The 15561-nt window shown below is 36.5% G+C and overlaps 1 protein-coding gene and 1 long non-coding RNA gene across 3 annotated transcripts; one reads left to right on the top strand and one right to left on the bottom strand.

Moving 5' to 3' along the window:
- Nucleotides 1–302: 302 nt before the first annotated feature.
- LOC149794307 (beta-1,3-galactosyltransferase 1-like) lies at nucleotides 303–2078 on the bottom strand. The gene has a single exon (XM_089968464.1). It carries the CDS (start codon nucleotides 1741–1743, stop codon nucleotides 586–588), a length of 1158 nt encoding a protein of 385 aa, XP_089824590.1. The 5' UTR covers nucleotides 1744–2078; the 3' UTR covers nucleotides 303–585.
- A 4210-nt stretch (nucleotides 2079–6288) lies between these two features.
- LOC149794306 (uncharacterized) lies at nucleotides 6289–15035 on the top strand. 2 transcript variants are annotated; one of them, XR_016422995.1, is made up of 2 exons: nucleotides 6289–6472; nucleotides 10985–15035. It is a non-coding gene; the product is annotated as an uncharacterized LOC149794306 (long non-coding RNA). The 2 variants fall into 2 exon arrangements; XR_016422994.1 differs by lacking the exon at nucleotides 6289–6472 and adding an exon at nucleotides 8031–8560.
- Nucleotides 15036–15561: the final 526 nt, after the last annotated feature.

Raw genomic sequence — 15561 nt, 5'->3', positions numbered from 1 at the left:
GGTACAATCAGCTGCCTCGCTTGGCGCTCAGCATTAAGGGGCTAGTGTTACGACTGGTCGGCCTGGTGTCAGGATAATGTGACTAGGTGGGACATGATGCTGCATATCTGCGGCATGTTGCCTCAATGCAAGACATCAATATAAACTGCCACACTGCAGACACCGTAGTGATATGACTGAAAAACTGTTAACGCTGTGCTTAAATAAAATCCAAAACGCACACACTGGCAGCATAAAGAACGATGTATGGAATTTCAAAGACAAGTTGGTATCCAATATATATTAATAATATAATGCCACGGTTATGTTGATATATAATCTTTAATGAAGTTCTTACATTTATACTAACAAAAATTACTGAATGAAAAACTAATAAAGTTATCTCCGATAACATTACTTAAAACTGAGTTGTCCATTTTCATCACATCAATACAAATCACAAAAATGAATTTAAAACTGATATTTAAAAAATTAGAATGTCAAATACCCGCACGATTTCGCGGGCTGCTTATTATCTGAATTCAAAAGAAATTTTAAAATAAAATAATGAAAAGAAAATATGTGGAATTTGATAGATGACATTATTTAGAATCGCTGCTGTCTTCTACATGGTGTATTCCAAAAGCTTATAAGCATTTCTGCAGGCACTTCGTGAGAAGTTATTAAACTGTCTCCTTTGTATAGACATGGATCAAAAGGCGGTCGGAATGCATTAAATCCTGGAATTGGATACAACTTGTAGCCTAGTTTCCTAATGCAAATTGCCACAAACACATCCTCTAAATGGAAAAAAGGCACATTTTTGGATATTTCGAAAACTTTCCTCGCAACATTCATACTAGTTACATACCCAGTACCTGAACAGAATCCCGGATATGAATCATGCGGATAACTTTGAAATGATGCGTACCATTTCGAAGCTGGGTTCCGAATGGGACCTGCCACGGGATGGCAGGCACCGCCAACCGCCGTCTGCAAGGTTGTCTTCTCATGCTGAATAACTTTAAAAAGGCCTGGAATGTTAACCCACATGTCATCATCTGTTTTAAACACATTTTTTGCATGAGAACATTTCGTAATGGCGTACTTAAAAGCCATCATGGTTTTATATGTTAAATTCTGATATGTGTCAACGAAATCCTCTTTTATTATATCACCGTGAATTTTATTTTCCTCTTCTACGAGTTTTCTTAAATTTGTATCCGGTACCTCGCCCAGGAGAAAGGAATACCTTATATTTCCTGTATTTTTGTTGGTATAATTCAGCCATGTCTGTCGAATGGCGTTCCTTTCCTGTTGACGTTGATGCGTTGTAAAAATGAAAATTATTAAATCTATTTCCTGTGAATCATTATAAAGCTTGCACATCACATCATTATCTATGACGTAGTTAAAATTGTGAGAGAAACAGGCTTCACATGCGTCTGGTCTCGGTGTTTGAAGGTTTGTAGTAGCCTTTAAAACAATCTTACTTACCACATTGCGAGTTACAACAACTGTAGTAGGTACTGTAATGATTGTAAGCGTTCCATTAAGTGTCACACTGAATGATGTATTCCTCAGCAGAATTCCGATAAACATATCTTGTAGGTTACTCTTGATAGTAGCGTGAATGGAAGATATATACGTTACCTTACTTGATGTGGTATACACTGAAACAATGACGACAAAAAAAAGAAAAAACAATATATATAAAAACACTTTTGCTTTTCCATACGTAGTGGTTTTTGTCTTATCCGCCATGACTGTGCATCGAAAACAATCCCAGTGGGTAATGTACTTCCTATGGCAAAGATACACTGTATGTACAATGAATATGCGTTAACGCAGTGTATATCATTGACCGTGTTTCGGCAGAGACCAAAATCCGTCAGCACTGTTAAGATACACGCCGAAGATAATAAAACTACGCCTGCGCATAAGCTGTATACATGTCTGATGGTCAGGCTAGCTGCGATGGTTAATTTAAAACGTTCTCCAATTCGACTGAACTATTTTTAACTGGCTGTATTCGTGTGCTGGTGGAACGTGTTCTCTCATGAAACTGCATGTTTGTACTCAATACCGTTCGACACCACTTCTCTATTTTTACATTTAACGTATACGCTTTTATATTTATAAGAGAACAAAACTGTACATCCAATACCTTTTCGTTTTTTTTGTACGGATTTTATTACATTGTATGTTGTGAGTGCACGCCTGCACATTTGATAGTGTACATATTGAATAAAAATCTCTGAATTTAAAAAAAAAAAATTATTCTTACAAGATCTAACAAGACGACCAGTAATTGTATTGCTATGTCCAGTTCAGCACCACCTGGACATTTTCGCTACGTACATGGGCATCACACATATGATGGCGTATGGGATTATGTAATTCACGAGCCACCATACGTAGGGACTTAACATTTTTATTATATGTGGTGGGGGATTAAGGAAGGCTGCTCGGGTGTTTTTGAAAAATAAAATCCGACCCATGGTTTGCTTTTTAAAATTTCTCTCTCTCTCTCTCTCTCTCTCTCTCAAGAGAGAGAGAGAGAGAGAGAGAGAGAGAGAGAGAGAGAGAGAGAGATTTCCTTGAATGAAGACATTCCATCAATCATTGCAGTTAGAAGACACATATTTGCTGGGTCGTAGAGAGCGATTATGGGCACTGGGGTAAGAAACAACTGGGTACCTCCTAGTTCTTGTTCAAACATTTAAGAAAAATAAAAGTTGTTCGTCCCGAGGCCCCCTTACGGGCCCGGGCTCCGGGGATGTACAAGCGTTTGCCGGTCCTATGTGTGTGTGTGTGTGTGTGTGTATATATATCACAGGAGTCTGACGTTTTATCAATAAAGTACGGCGAAAACTCTGACGACATGAAATCACCTTATCTGTTAATTAAATATGTTCAATTATATGACCGATATGGTGATTTCATATTATCAGAGATTTCGCCGTACTGTATTGTTGATAAAACTTCAGACTCCTGTGATATATATATATATATATATATATATATATATATATATATATATATATATATATATATATATATATATATATATATATATATATAATAATAATAATAATAATAATAATAATAATTATAATGAGGACTTTGTGTAGCGCCTAATCATTAGAAGCTCTAAGCGCTTTACAACATTAGACAACACCTATAAGATAAAAAACATATAATGATATGATTACAAAAATAAACACCATGAAATTAGAAAACATTAAAAAAAACATGCTGAGAATATTTAAGGTAGGAAACATTATTAGGTCTTTATATTTGTTCTTGCAGTCGAAATAAGTGAGTTTTGAGAGCCCTCTTGAATGTGATCACTGTGTCTTTGTCACTAAGTTCAGTGGGCAATTCATTCCACGTTGCTGGGCCCTGGTATGCAAAAGAACGCTGTCCATAAGACTTGTTTTCATAGTGGAAATAATGAGTATACGATTGTCAGAAGAGGAGCGTAAGTATCTTGCTGGTGTGTACACGTGGGTGAGGTCGGATTGGTATGTTGGACTAGAGTCCGACAGTGAAACGTAGCACAGAGAACACATTTTGTGTTTGATTCTGGATTGAATGGATAGCCAGTGTAGGGTACAGAGCAGTGGGGAGGTGTGCTCTGATCGTGGTACTCTAAGTATGATCTGAGCAGCTGTGTTTTGAACTTTTTGAAGTTTCTGGAGCAGATATTGAGATGAACCAGACATAATTGAGTTACAATAGTCCAGTCTTGAAAGTACTAATGAACACACACGTTGTTTTAGTGGCATCAACTGAAAGATATTTGCGAATTGAGCTGATGCGTCTCAGCTCAAGATATGCAACCTTGCATATGTTCATGACATGTTGGTGCAATGTGAGAGTACTATACAGAGTAAGACCTAGGTTTCGTACTGATTGTGTGAATTTAATGTTGGTACTGCTGATATTTATTGTTTGAGGTAAACTTCAGCTGGGTGGCTAGATTTGTATATTGGGTGTCATCAGCGTACAATTGGTGAGACACTGGATGATGATCTATGACACTTGAGAGCGACTGAGTGTTTAGAATGAAGATAACAGGTCCAAAAACAGACCCCTGTGGAACACAACAACATAGATCAACTGGGCTGGAGTGTATTCCATTTGCAGATATAATTTGTGTCCTGTTGACCAAGTAGGACTTGAACCACAGTAAGGCTGTATCATGAATGCCAAATACATGCTGGAGACGGTGAAGTAATATATCATGGTCTATTGTGTCAAATGCTGCAGACAAATCAAGGAGGGTGAAGACTGTTATCTTTCCGCTATCCAACGCAGAGAGAATGTCATTAACTACTTTTAGAAGAGTAATTTCAGTACTGTGGCAAGGGCGATATCAGATTTTATTTTACATTGCTAAAATGACTGTTTGAATTTAGATGAGATACAAGCTGGGATAGAACAACCTTTTCTAAGATTTTTTATATGAATGGGAGATTAGAAACTGGGCGGTAGTTCTTTAAATCGTTATGGTCTAGTGTTGGTTTCTTCAGCAGAGGCTTTACAATGGCAGTTTAGAAAAATGATGGGAATTCTCCGGATGAGAGAGAGGTATTAATAACATCAGTTAGTGAAGGCAATACTGGATCTAAGCACTCAAGCAGCAGTGATCTTGGAATCGGATCAAATTCACATGACTTTGGTGTACTCTTCGTCAGGATTGTACGTACGAAATCCATAGAGACAGGTTCAAATGCTGCTAATGGTTGCTGCTCAAATTCTGTATCTCAACTGTATGGTGACGACGAGTCAATTGAAATTGTGGTGTCTATCTTATCTCTAATGGTTTTTACTTTGTCACCGAAGAAATTTGCAAACATGTCCGGAAGGTCGACTGGAGAGAAGGTAGTTGGAAGTGGTGTAGATTTGTTCCTTGACATTAGCTTGTTAGTAATCTCGAAGAGCTCTTTGCAGCTGGAACTTTCCTTGATGTTAGTAGTGTAGTGGGCTGATTTCGCTGCATGGACTATATTTGTGACATTCTTCTCAGAGGCTTCATAAATTTGCTTATGAATAGTGAGTCTGGTGGAAAGCCAAAGCCTCTCAGCTTTACGGCGGTCTCTTTTAGTAGTGCGAAGCTGGTCCCTAACACTGCTATACCATGGAGAACACTTTTGAATTGATACTCTGCACTTGGTAGCTGGTGCATGTTTGTCAAGCAATGAACGCAGGCAGTTATCGATTTGTTCTGCTGTAGGAGGTAAGCAAGTTGTTAAGTTAGCTTGGATGTCGTGAATTAGTTTGGTTCTATTTATCATACGGATGTTTCTCTTAGTAGCAGATAACGATGGAGGGTTAGGGACTGATCCGTCAAGATGGCATATAATGCAGAGGTGATCTGATGCAAGGTCATTGGATAGCAGGAAGGACCGTAGAATATTATCATCAGGTCTATGAAGAATCCAGTCTAAAATGTGACCGTGTTTATGGGTGGGGCTGCTTAACTGACTGTTTCAGGTTGAAAACATTAATGGAATCTATGAGTTTTGATGTATTTGGGTTTCCGGGACAGTCAAAGTGAAAGTTGTAATCTCCAAGAATAACCAGGTTGCCACCTATCGAATTTCCATAGTCCAGGAGATTCGGAAACTGTTCCAAAAAGAGAGTTAGCCAGCTTGTTTTTTCTACTAGGAGGAGGGCGGTATAGGCAAAAAAAATGGTCTGACCTTTTCTCCAGTGTGAGTGTGGTTTGGACTAGTTGAAACGATGCGTGGTCGAAATTGAATGTTGTGGTGTGGTTAAGACGTCTTATCATGGTGTTCTTTGTGATGACAGCAATTCCACCTCCGCGAGAATTACGGGGGAACGACTTGATGGAGTAGCCAGTGATGTTTTTAGCCATGTTTCTGTCAGGAAAAATGGTCAATATTCTGGTCGTTGATAAAATCGACTATGTCTGTGCGCTTTTCCGGTGGTCCTACTGACTGGGCATTAAATAATGCAATACGCAGAGGTATCTCCTGGATAGTTGACACAAAGGTTGACGAATTAATATATATATATATATATATATATATATATATATATATATATATATATATATATATATATATATATATATATATATATATATTATATTATATTATATATCGCTGATAACGGATACAGCTGGAACATCTTAACTCATTTCAGGATAACTATCATTTGAAATACTTGATCAAACGCATACCACAACTAACGGCATTGTATATGTAATACGTTATCAAGAACCAATTATTGGATTGAGCCCTTTCACGCATTACATACACTGGTTACATAACTTTTTCCGAGGTAACCATGGGCGGCAGAATTACACATTTGAACCACTTCGACTATTTCTGCAATACAAAAAAAATTTGCTTGGAATTTCTTTGCATAGAAAAAAAACCGTAATGTATTTGTTTGTATTACCTCGGCTATATGTACGCCTGGATTGACTGGGATTAACCGAAAAGTTGTGCATTCACAGGTCAGTTTTTTCTTTCTTTCTAAATATCTGAGGTGTTCCGTATTGCTGCAACTGGCATATATTCGAGTTAGAATTGACTTCGAATTTGCAAACAAGACTTGATATGGACAAGAGTTATTATCGTTATAATGATCTGAAACGAATTAAAATCGCCCCATTTTCTACTGGATTGAAATATGCTAAAGCGTTCTTTTTACAACTTGATTGAAACAAATCATGGAAATTACATGACTGTGAATAACTGTCGTTCACAGTACCTCTAATTCATCAAAATGGCGTTAAATCCTACAACAACAACAACAACAACAACCTCTAATTCATCACAGTCGTTCACAGTTCCACTATCTTTTGCTGTGTGCTATGTAATATCATCTACATTAAAATGAAATCCCTAAAGATGTCGATATTAGATCAACATGTTTTTACTTGTAGAACAATTTGCAATTACAATATTGTGTACCAACATGAATGTTATATTTTTCTATATTGTATATGGGGGTGGGAGAGGATCATTATAGTGCACAAGTTAGTTGCAGCCACTGTTCAACCTGATGGAAATACAGGCGAAAATTATAAGTTATTACATGCCACAACCCAATTTGTAGTCATAATTCTGCTAAAATTCGGTGTCGTTGGGCCCTGCAATACTGTAAATCCATAAAATTAATAAATAAAGGGGGGTGGGGCAATGTCGTGGAGATAGCGTCAATGCACGTGTCACAGAATTGTGTGTGTATGACGGAATTTTGTGTATTTTCTGTCAACAGTGGCTTACTAAGGGTAAATGGCGCCCGGTGGCCAGTGAGGCCACTCAGGGCGACAATCATGTCCCAAAATGCTAGAAAATGAGGGTAGAAGCCGGGGTAGGATCATGGGGCGGAGCTCTGGCCGCCAAATATTTCCTTGCAATTTAATGCCATTTGGTGGCTTTTCCTGGCATCTAATTTCATTCACACAAGACAATCAGGCACCATTTTATGCGAGCCTGTAATTTCCACATTAGGGCCATTAATTTAACGTATTACTGTTAAACACGTATAGAAACCAAATATTTTAACAAAATCAATTTATTGTATCTTTAAGCTGAAGCGAATCCGACAATGCGTGGGTTTAGCATCTTATATCCACAACAGTGACGTCATCACATATTGTGTTCCAGCTTTCGACTGAAATCGGTTCACACACGATGTCGCCGATCAACATCGGATTTATTCGCACACATTTGAAAAATGGCTCGATTTCTTTGCTCGAGGGAGACATTACACGTCTTATAACGTGACGAAACGTTGCTATTATCTGGTTGAGGACAAACTATCTTTTAACATTCAATATTATTCTGATGATTTGGAATATACAGAAGATCTCCAATGGATATCGATTTAATACTGAATTTTGTAAACGAGTTGAATAATGTCCAGCTTTGGCAAAAGCTGGACATTATTTAACGAGTTTCGTAAATTTAATATTAAATCTTTACCCATCTGAGATTCTTTTTATCACATAGTTTTATTTCAGTATAAATTATTTAGATAGAAAGAAGAATGAATAATTTCATTCATTCTGACAGACGCTGTACCTTTCATTTGTTGTGCGCAAAAACATGTCCCAAATAAAGTTGAAATAGTAAAAGTATATTATACATTTTTTGCTAACTATAAATCAAAGAATATGTGTCCATCCAAATAAACAAAACATTTTATAAAAGATAAAACATTTGCCAACACAATATGTCCAATGCGTGTGATGTCACATTGTTTGATACGGTGCACAGTACCGGTTTGAGTCGGCCTAGACAACACAGATAAGTGTTTACGTTGAAATTTCACATTGCAACTAAACATTACAATGTTGCGATATTTTAGTGAAAAGAAGATTACTGGATGCAGAACTACACATGTTTACTGTAATGTATTTGTGACCGAATACTTGCAGTTTTGGATTTGGAACACACGATTGTACAGAAGACGTAAACAAATCCCTTTCTGAGTCAGACTAACATACTATATTTACAGCGTAAATATGCTGTGGTTGGATAAAGTTATGTCAGTTGGGGAGACCGGTTTATGTCTACCTTCTTTTGTGAAAAAGGTGAGCTTATTTACTTCAGTAAGTTCACATTTAAATCAAGCTGCTTGTATATAAGGTGGATTCCATACTACAGATATACCGCCCCTCTGTCCTCACCACCACCCTTGCTATCCTCTGAGAAATATCCGTAGTTTTACTTGTTGTTATTGCTCTCGTCTTGGGGGTTTTGCCATTTTATTATGTTATCATATGTTATACATGACATAACGAACTTCTGTGGGGGTAAATTGGCGATATTGAATCAGACGAGACCATTTTCCCCTATTCCCTTTCGCGAGTCAAATCAAAAATGGCGGCTAAAAATGTTAATTTTTTAAAAAAAAAATCCAGAAGGCGGGGTTAAAAAGTTTTCCTACTACTGCTGCCAATCAGTAAAGAGGATACTGCACAATAATCTCATGACCTTATCTGGACCAATCAGAATCACATAAAGTGATATTATAACATGTAGTAATATCAAAAATATGAAACTGAACATACTATAAGAAAACTGTACCGACTATATGAGAAACGACTTTTTGCGCTTAACGGCGGCATTTGGGCTTTAAGATTATCGGCAGTGGATTTCACCATAACCAGGGTACTTTTAGAGTGAAGTCTGAATGTATTATCACAGCACAACGAGTTTCTTCAGAAAGATGTCCACTTTTCTCTGTGGCTTTCTGGTCAACAAAAAGCCTGTATTGAAAAATACCGTACCGATGGTTCTACCCAACCAAACCAGGTATTGATTGTGTGTTAAAAATGACATAAGCCAATAACCTGAATAAAAAAAGAGAGCCTGTAAGGCACAATATCTCACAGCGGGATCTGCCCAACTTATCCAGGTACTATGTGTTTCAGAAACACACCAATAACACTCAAAGACGGCTTTCTGAACAAATGAAAAGCCTGTAAGGCAACATATCTTTAAGCGGGTCTCTGCTCAACGAAAGGATAAAGTGTTGAAAAAGATGTACACCAATAAGCTTTCCAGGAGCAAACTTCATCTGTAGAGGTTTTGCTACCTGTATCTATATTGTGTGTTTAACGTTTGTAGCTATAGTGCGTGTTTAACTTTTGTCCATGATTGTAGGTTGCAAAGGTCATTTGTAAACAAGATATTATATAGCCACATTATTTTGTCTATGACTGTAGATATTACTTTAAGATAACGATCATTTGTAAACAACATGTTTACTTGGATTGGAGTTCATAACCTTCATTCTTCCCTTGTAAATTCTATTGTCTACCTGAATTTAGTCTTCTTTGTAAGTTATAAATAATTAAACGGTTTACTGAATTTTAGTTCAAGTTATATCCTTATTTACAAACTTTAGTGATTATCTAGAAGCAAACTTTTGACCCATATCCTGGTGATCTTACTGTGTTATAGGTTTTTATATAAGGTTGTAATAAAAAAAATAATTCATTTCTCTTTTAATATAAGCCCTGTTGTGGAATCAATTTTAGTTGTTTGCAGATATAATTTAAGAGGAATTATTAAATTATTTATTGGAATTATATAGTCCTCGTTAACATTTTAGACTAAGACGTTAATTTAGAATTATTGAGAATTCATTCAAAGACATTCTCGGTTATAACATCGTGATACAGCAAAATTATTGGTACATTGGTACATAGGCACATTAGAGACTATTGGTACATTTGCATATTCAAGAGTTTTATTTATTCAGTACTTTTAGACTTGTGATAGAACATTTACGATTATTTGGTTTGTATACACAATACTGTAGGTTCCTGTTAAATTTTCACTTTGTAGCTTTGAGAATTTTTTATGTTACTTAGTTTAAGACCAAATAGCCGTAACAGTGTGTGAAACGTAAAACTGCCTTTTTTGCTATCCCTCTTATGTATTAGAATTGTTTCATATGTTGGATGTTCCAGTATTTATTCCTAATTTTACAAATTGTGAGACATATGTCATATGACTTCATAATATTAGGTAGGCTATAGTCTGTTTTAAGTTTATAATCGAACAAACGAATGAAATTCATATATACGTTGCCTGTATTAAAGAATGAGTCATCTTCGAGATTTCATTATTCCGTCAATTTATTCTTATCTGATACAGATTGATGTACTAACCTGGTTATTTATTGTAATAATAATCTCTTATAGTAGTTCTGGTGAAATGATTTGTTGTTGTTGTTGTTCTAGGGTTTAACGCCATTTTTCAGCACAAGATAGGCTATACATGGCGGCCAGTATAACTGGTGGAGGAAGAACCCTGGAAAACCCAGGGAAGAACCACCTAACCACGAGAAGCTACTGGCAGGCTTTCCCACGTACCCACGCTAGCCGTGAAATGATTTAATAACTAACGAAGCAAATTAATGTTCGCGCATGCATAACGTAAATAATTGGATTCGTACTTAATCCTGTCTTGTTTCTCTTGTCACGGCTATAATTATTATATTTTAGCTGATTTTGGATGCGGACTCTGAACTGTGGAACCTTGATACTGTTGTCTATGGTAACGTTGTCTCGGAAGACGCTACTTGCTTTTCTGAATTGAAGGAATACAAAGGCTCACGAGGGATCCTTTGAGACAGCGGGAGAAGCGAGCATTGCGTGGTGGCTACTTGACCATTTGACGATCGCTGGGAAACCTGAAATACATCGTGTTCTTCACTAGACGCCATGTCAGACACATGTTGCTTTTTAAAGCATCATTAAATATTGATATACTATTAAAATGACTAATTCAATATCGCTATGTGAGTATAAGTCAGTAATACGCATATCGGATTAAACATTATTCCTATTTTGGTACAAATTTTATACTTTCATCACCCTAGGTGACAGAATCATTTTGTTATTCATATTTGTTGATAACTTCCATAAGTTGATTATCATTTGATTACTCGCTACATGTTCTGATTAGTTACAGGTAGTTTCATGATATGAGTTGTTTAACTCGGTTCGCATTATTCTGTTTAATCGATTGTTGGATTTATGATAGGAAAACATCTCATTTCATTCTATGACATGTATTTCTTCAAACAAATATCCTCCACGTCATTCTTGAGAGGCAGAGCTTGTAACAAATTAGATTTCAGACTGTACTTAACGTCATCAGTCAAAATGATTAATATGCCAGTCACTTGTCATGGTTATTTTAACAAAGAAATGTTTCATCCAGGTTATGTAGGATTGGAATAATGCTGACAACGACGATGATGATGATCAGATTTCAAAACTGTGTTGTCCTGTATGTTTCTTGTAATAATTTAAAACTTATTCAATGGCTGATGAAAGTAAAACATTTTTTGTTATAAACCATAACTTGTAAAAGGTATAGTCATGTGACCATAGTCCTGCAGAGTCGACAGCCTAGCCTGGTATTATTTTGTTTAATCAACGTCCCTGTGTAGCAGGCCAAATTAACCCCTGCCCAGATTAAACCCGGGTATAGTTTGGCCCAGGCCAGAGTAAACTCCGGGGGATAAAGTGTCCTAGGCTAAACTATGCCCGGAGGTGTACAATAGCCTGGGCCAGACCATACCCATTCAGGCCAGAATATGCCCCACTTGTATATTAAATTAATATTTACTTATCGTTCTGGTCTTTACTTGTAGCAGGCAGTGGCGTCGTTAGGGGGGTGCGGGGGGTGCGGACCGCACCGGGTGACACCATTATAGAGGGTGACACCAAAATGAAAAATTGCAAATTTTACAGAGCACACACTGCTCGGTCTAGTCGGATTTCATAAGCGGATAACCGATCATAGTTAAATACATGACTAGCAGGCACAGGGTGCCACCATGCAGTCTGCAAGTAAGTTTAATGTAAAAATAACTATAACTTAACGTGGTTACAGTTCTTAAATACGTTTACCTTCTGACCTTCAATTAATTTGTTTTTGTTCTTGTCATTTTTATACTGTGGACGTATTTTAAGAAAAAGAAATCCATGGTGGAAGTCTGGAGGGGTGACACCATGAGTTTATCGTACTGGGTGACACCAACCCTAGCGACGCCGCTGGTAGCAGGAAAACATGAACAACAATCATCACCGCCTTTTCTGAGTTTATTAAGGTATGTTTTAGCTTCAGCTTAAAGAAATAAGAATACCATTGTGATTTAAAAACTAGAACATATTGATGGGAGTGTTGGAAATATAATAGTTAATCAATACAATTGGACTGGAAGAATGTGAGGTATATATTGTATCATGATTCTTGATTCCTTCTTCAAGTTTTCCACAAAAAGCCAAATTGTTGTGCATTGACACTACCACGATAGTGTACCACATGATGTACCTTGACAGACTACGAGTACGACTGAAACATGTCACTTAACTTACCTAACAAAGCTGAATCCTCAATAAAATGTTGAAAAATTAAGTAATTCTTGTGCATATCGCTCAACACTATTGATATCATGGGGGCCTAGGCCATAATATACCCCAGGGGTATAAATTGGCCCAGGCCAAAATATACCCGGGTATAATCTAGCCTAGGCCGCTTTAACCCCAGGTATACTCCGGACTGGGGGGTATACTATTGCCTGTTACACCTGGATTAGAAGAAATTATTGCTCACTCTAAGCACATCTTAGAAATACAAAATATAACTGTTGATTACATTGTATATTGTATTATGTCTCCGTATAATGAAGTGTGTGGGGATGCTGGCAAACGTTCTAAGGTCACTCAGGACGTACTAATATTATAACATGTTCAGTGTATATTGTCCCAGGATTAAAAGAGAAAAAAAGAGGGGGTGCTCTGAACAAATCGCAACTTAGGAAAACCGTCTAAGCCCTACAACGATTTAGATAAATTTGATTGTAATGTTTTAATTATCGACACAATTTAATCGTATCTTTTGTTTTACTGGGTCACGCTAAAATCTTTAAAAACAATAACAGATTTCGAATATATACAAGATATTGTTACGAATTTTACATGAATACAAATATACTAGTTTCATGTCCAGATGGGTAGTTTAAGATTATGTTAAGTAAGATCTTTTGCCAAAGAATGTTCTCTATCATTTATATTTATATTATGCGATGTGTTTTACGATGTCCGCCATCTTTGTTTTGGAGGCAATTTATGTACTGGAGGCACCTCCAGTGTGTCATATCATTGGTTTACATTGTTTCAATACTGTAAATTGCACACATAACAGTTTCATGCACAGATGGATATTCTGAGACTATGTTAAGTTCGATGTAATACAAAACAAATGTTCTGTATGATTGATATTATGTACAAGGTTAAATGTATTTCACGATGTCCGCAATCTTTGTTTTGGAGGCAATTTATGTATTGGAGGCACTTAAGATTTCCACTACGCGGTATATGCGATCATTATTGAACACCAATAAACCGTTGATATAACTTGTTTTTACGTAGAATCAACAAGAAAATAATGCACTTACCTTCACCTGCAAGGATAACGCATTAGGATGGTACAGGTTCTATTTTTTCCGCACCACCAACTTGTTTGGAGGCCAATGTTTACTGTTTATACGTGTGACACAAGGATTTTAGTGTTTGATCATACGTTTGTGATTAAGATTGTAATAACATAATTAGCATTTAATGTTTGTTTTGAATCTCAATAATTTAACGATATTTAATATTTATTGAGTCTTAAATACTTGTTAGCAATATGTAATATTTTGGCAGAGTGTTACACTGTGTAGTGCAAACGAAGGTTATAAATACGGGTGTCGTGCACACCAGTCAGTTTCTCTTCAACCGGCATCGGGTTCGTATGCAAATGCAATACATAATGTATAATCGGCTTCCAAAAGTGATAGGGAATGTTATCATTCTCTAAGTAGAAATTAACTGGAAATAATCATATTAGAAAATATACATTCATTTCTGCAATATAAAAATTAATAGTAAATTTCTGTACTAAGGAAAATCAAAGCCAAAGATAAAGCGTTGAGTACTCTTACGTAGGGATATAGGACCTCCATAACCCTATTTCAGTACATTTGTTGTTGTTGTAGGGTTTAACGCCATTTTTCAGCACAAGATAGGCTATGCATGGCGGCCAGTATAATTGGTGGAGGAAGAACCCTGGAAAACCCCGGGAAGAACCACCGACCCACGAGAAGCTACTGGCAGGCTTTCTCACGTACGTAGACAGAGGTGAGATGGCAGTGATCCGTAACGTCAAGCGCTTTAGACCACTCGGCCACTCGGTACATTTGTATGACTTTATATTTTTATCGTTAAAGAAATGGTCACCCGTTTCGCTTGTTAATTATATTTATTTGAATCCGTTTATATTGCGATTTTAATGTTACCCCCTATGAATATTCTTAAATTATTATAGTAAAGCATATTTGATCAATATTATTAATTAATACAAATTGTTTAGACTGCTGGTTATAATTATATGTACATTCTGTTATATTTATTTATTGACTAGAAAGAGAATATGTGAATTCTATTTTATTGATTTGTTTATTGACATTTTAAGACTAAAATAAATCCTCTATTTTTCTCATTCAGATTTTATGTTGTTTATATACTTAGATAAATAATTTCCTCACGGATAAGTAGCTAGTATAAGAAGCCATTATTTCTATAGAGATTTCGTCTGTTATCAGACGACGTACTATGTACTACCAGTACATTATACTATTGCAACCAATTCAAAGTCTCAATTTAAGGATTGCTGAAGTTTGAACTTGTGCTGGGAAATTAAACCGGGGGGGGGGGGGGCACGTTACAATATGTATAGTTCTAGACCCCTTATCCTCTGTACGTTTTTCTTAACGAGGGAAATTCATTATTACTTTTCGCTCTTAGTCCCTCACACTTTTCCCCAAGGCAGAATAACACGGATTGGCTAAAATCGCGAGGGAGATTATTTTGAAAACCTTAATTTCGTCTGGGTAACACATCCTCTCGTTTAGTTTAGAGAGTTATGATTAATTCTTTAACCGCCAAGCATTTTATTACGCCCATAAAGTCAGATTGATCCTCTCTAGTCCGTTTTTATTAAAATCTATTCGGGAAAATATAATTTA

Source organism: Sinohyriopsis cumingii, chromosome 8 (assembly GCF_028554795.1).
Source record: "Sinohyriopsis cumingii isolate HCF-2022 chromosome 8, ASM2855479v2, whole genome shotgun sequence".
NCBI lineage: Eukaryota > Metazoa > Mollusca > Bivalvia > Unionida > Unionidae > Sinohyriopsis > Sinohyriopsis cumingii.
Note: the sequence above shows the minus strand (reverse complement) of the source record. Positions and strands in the feature narration are given on the sequence as shown.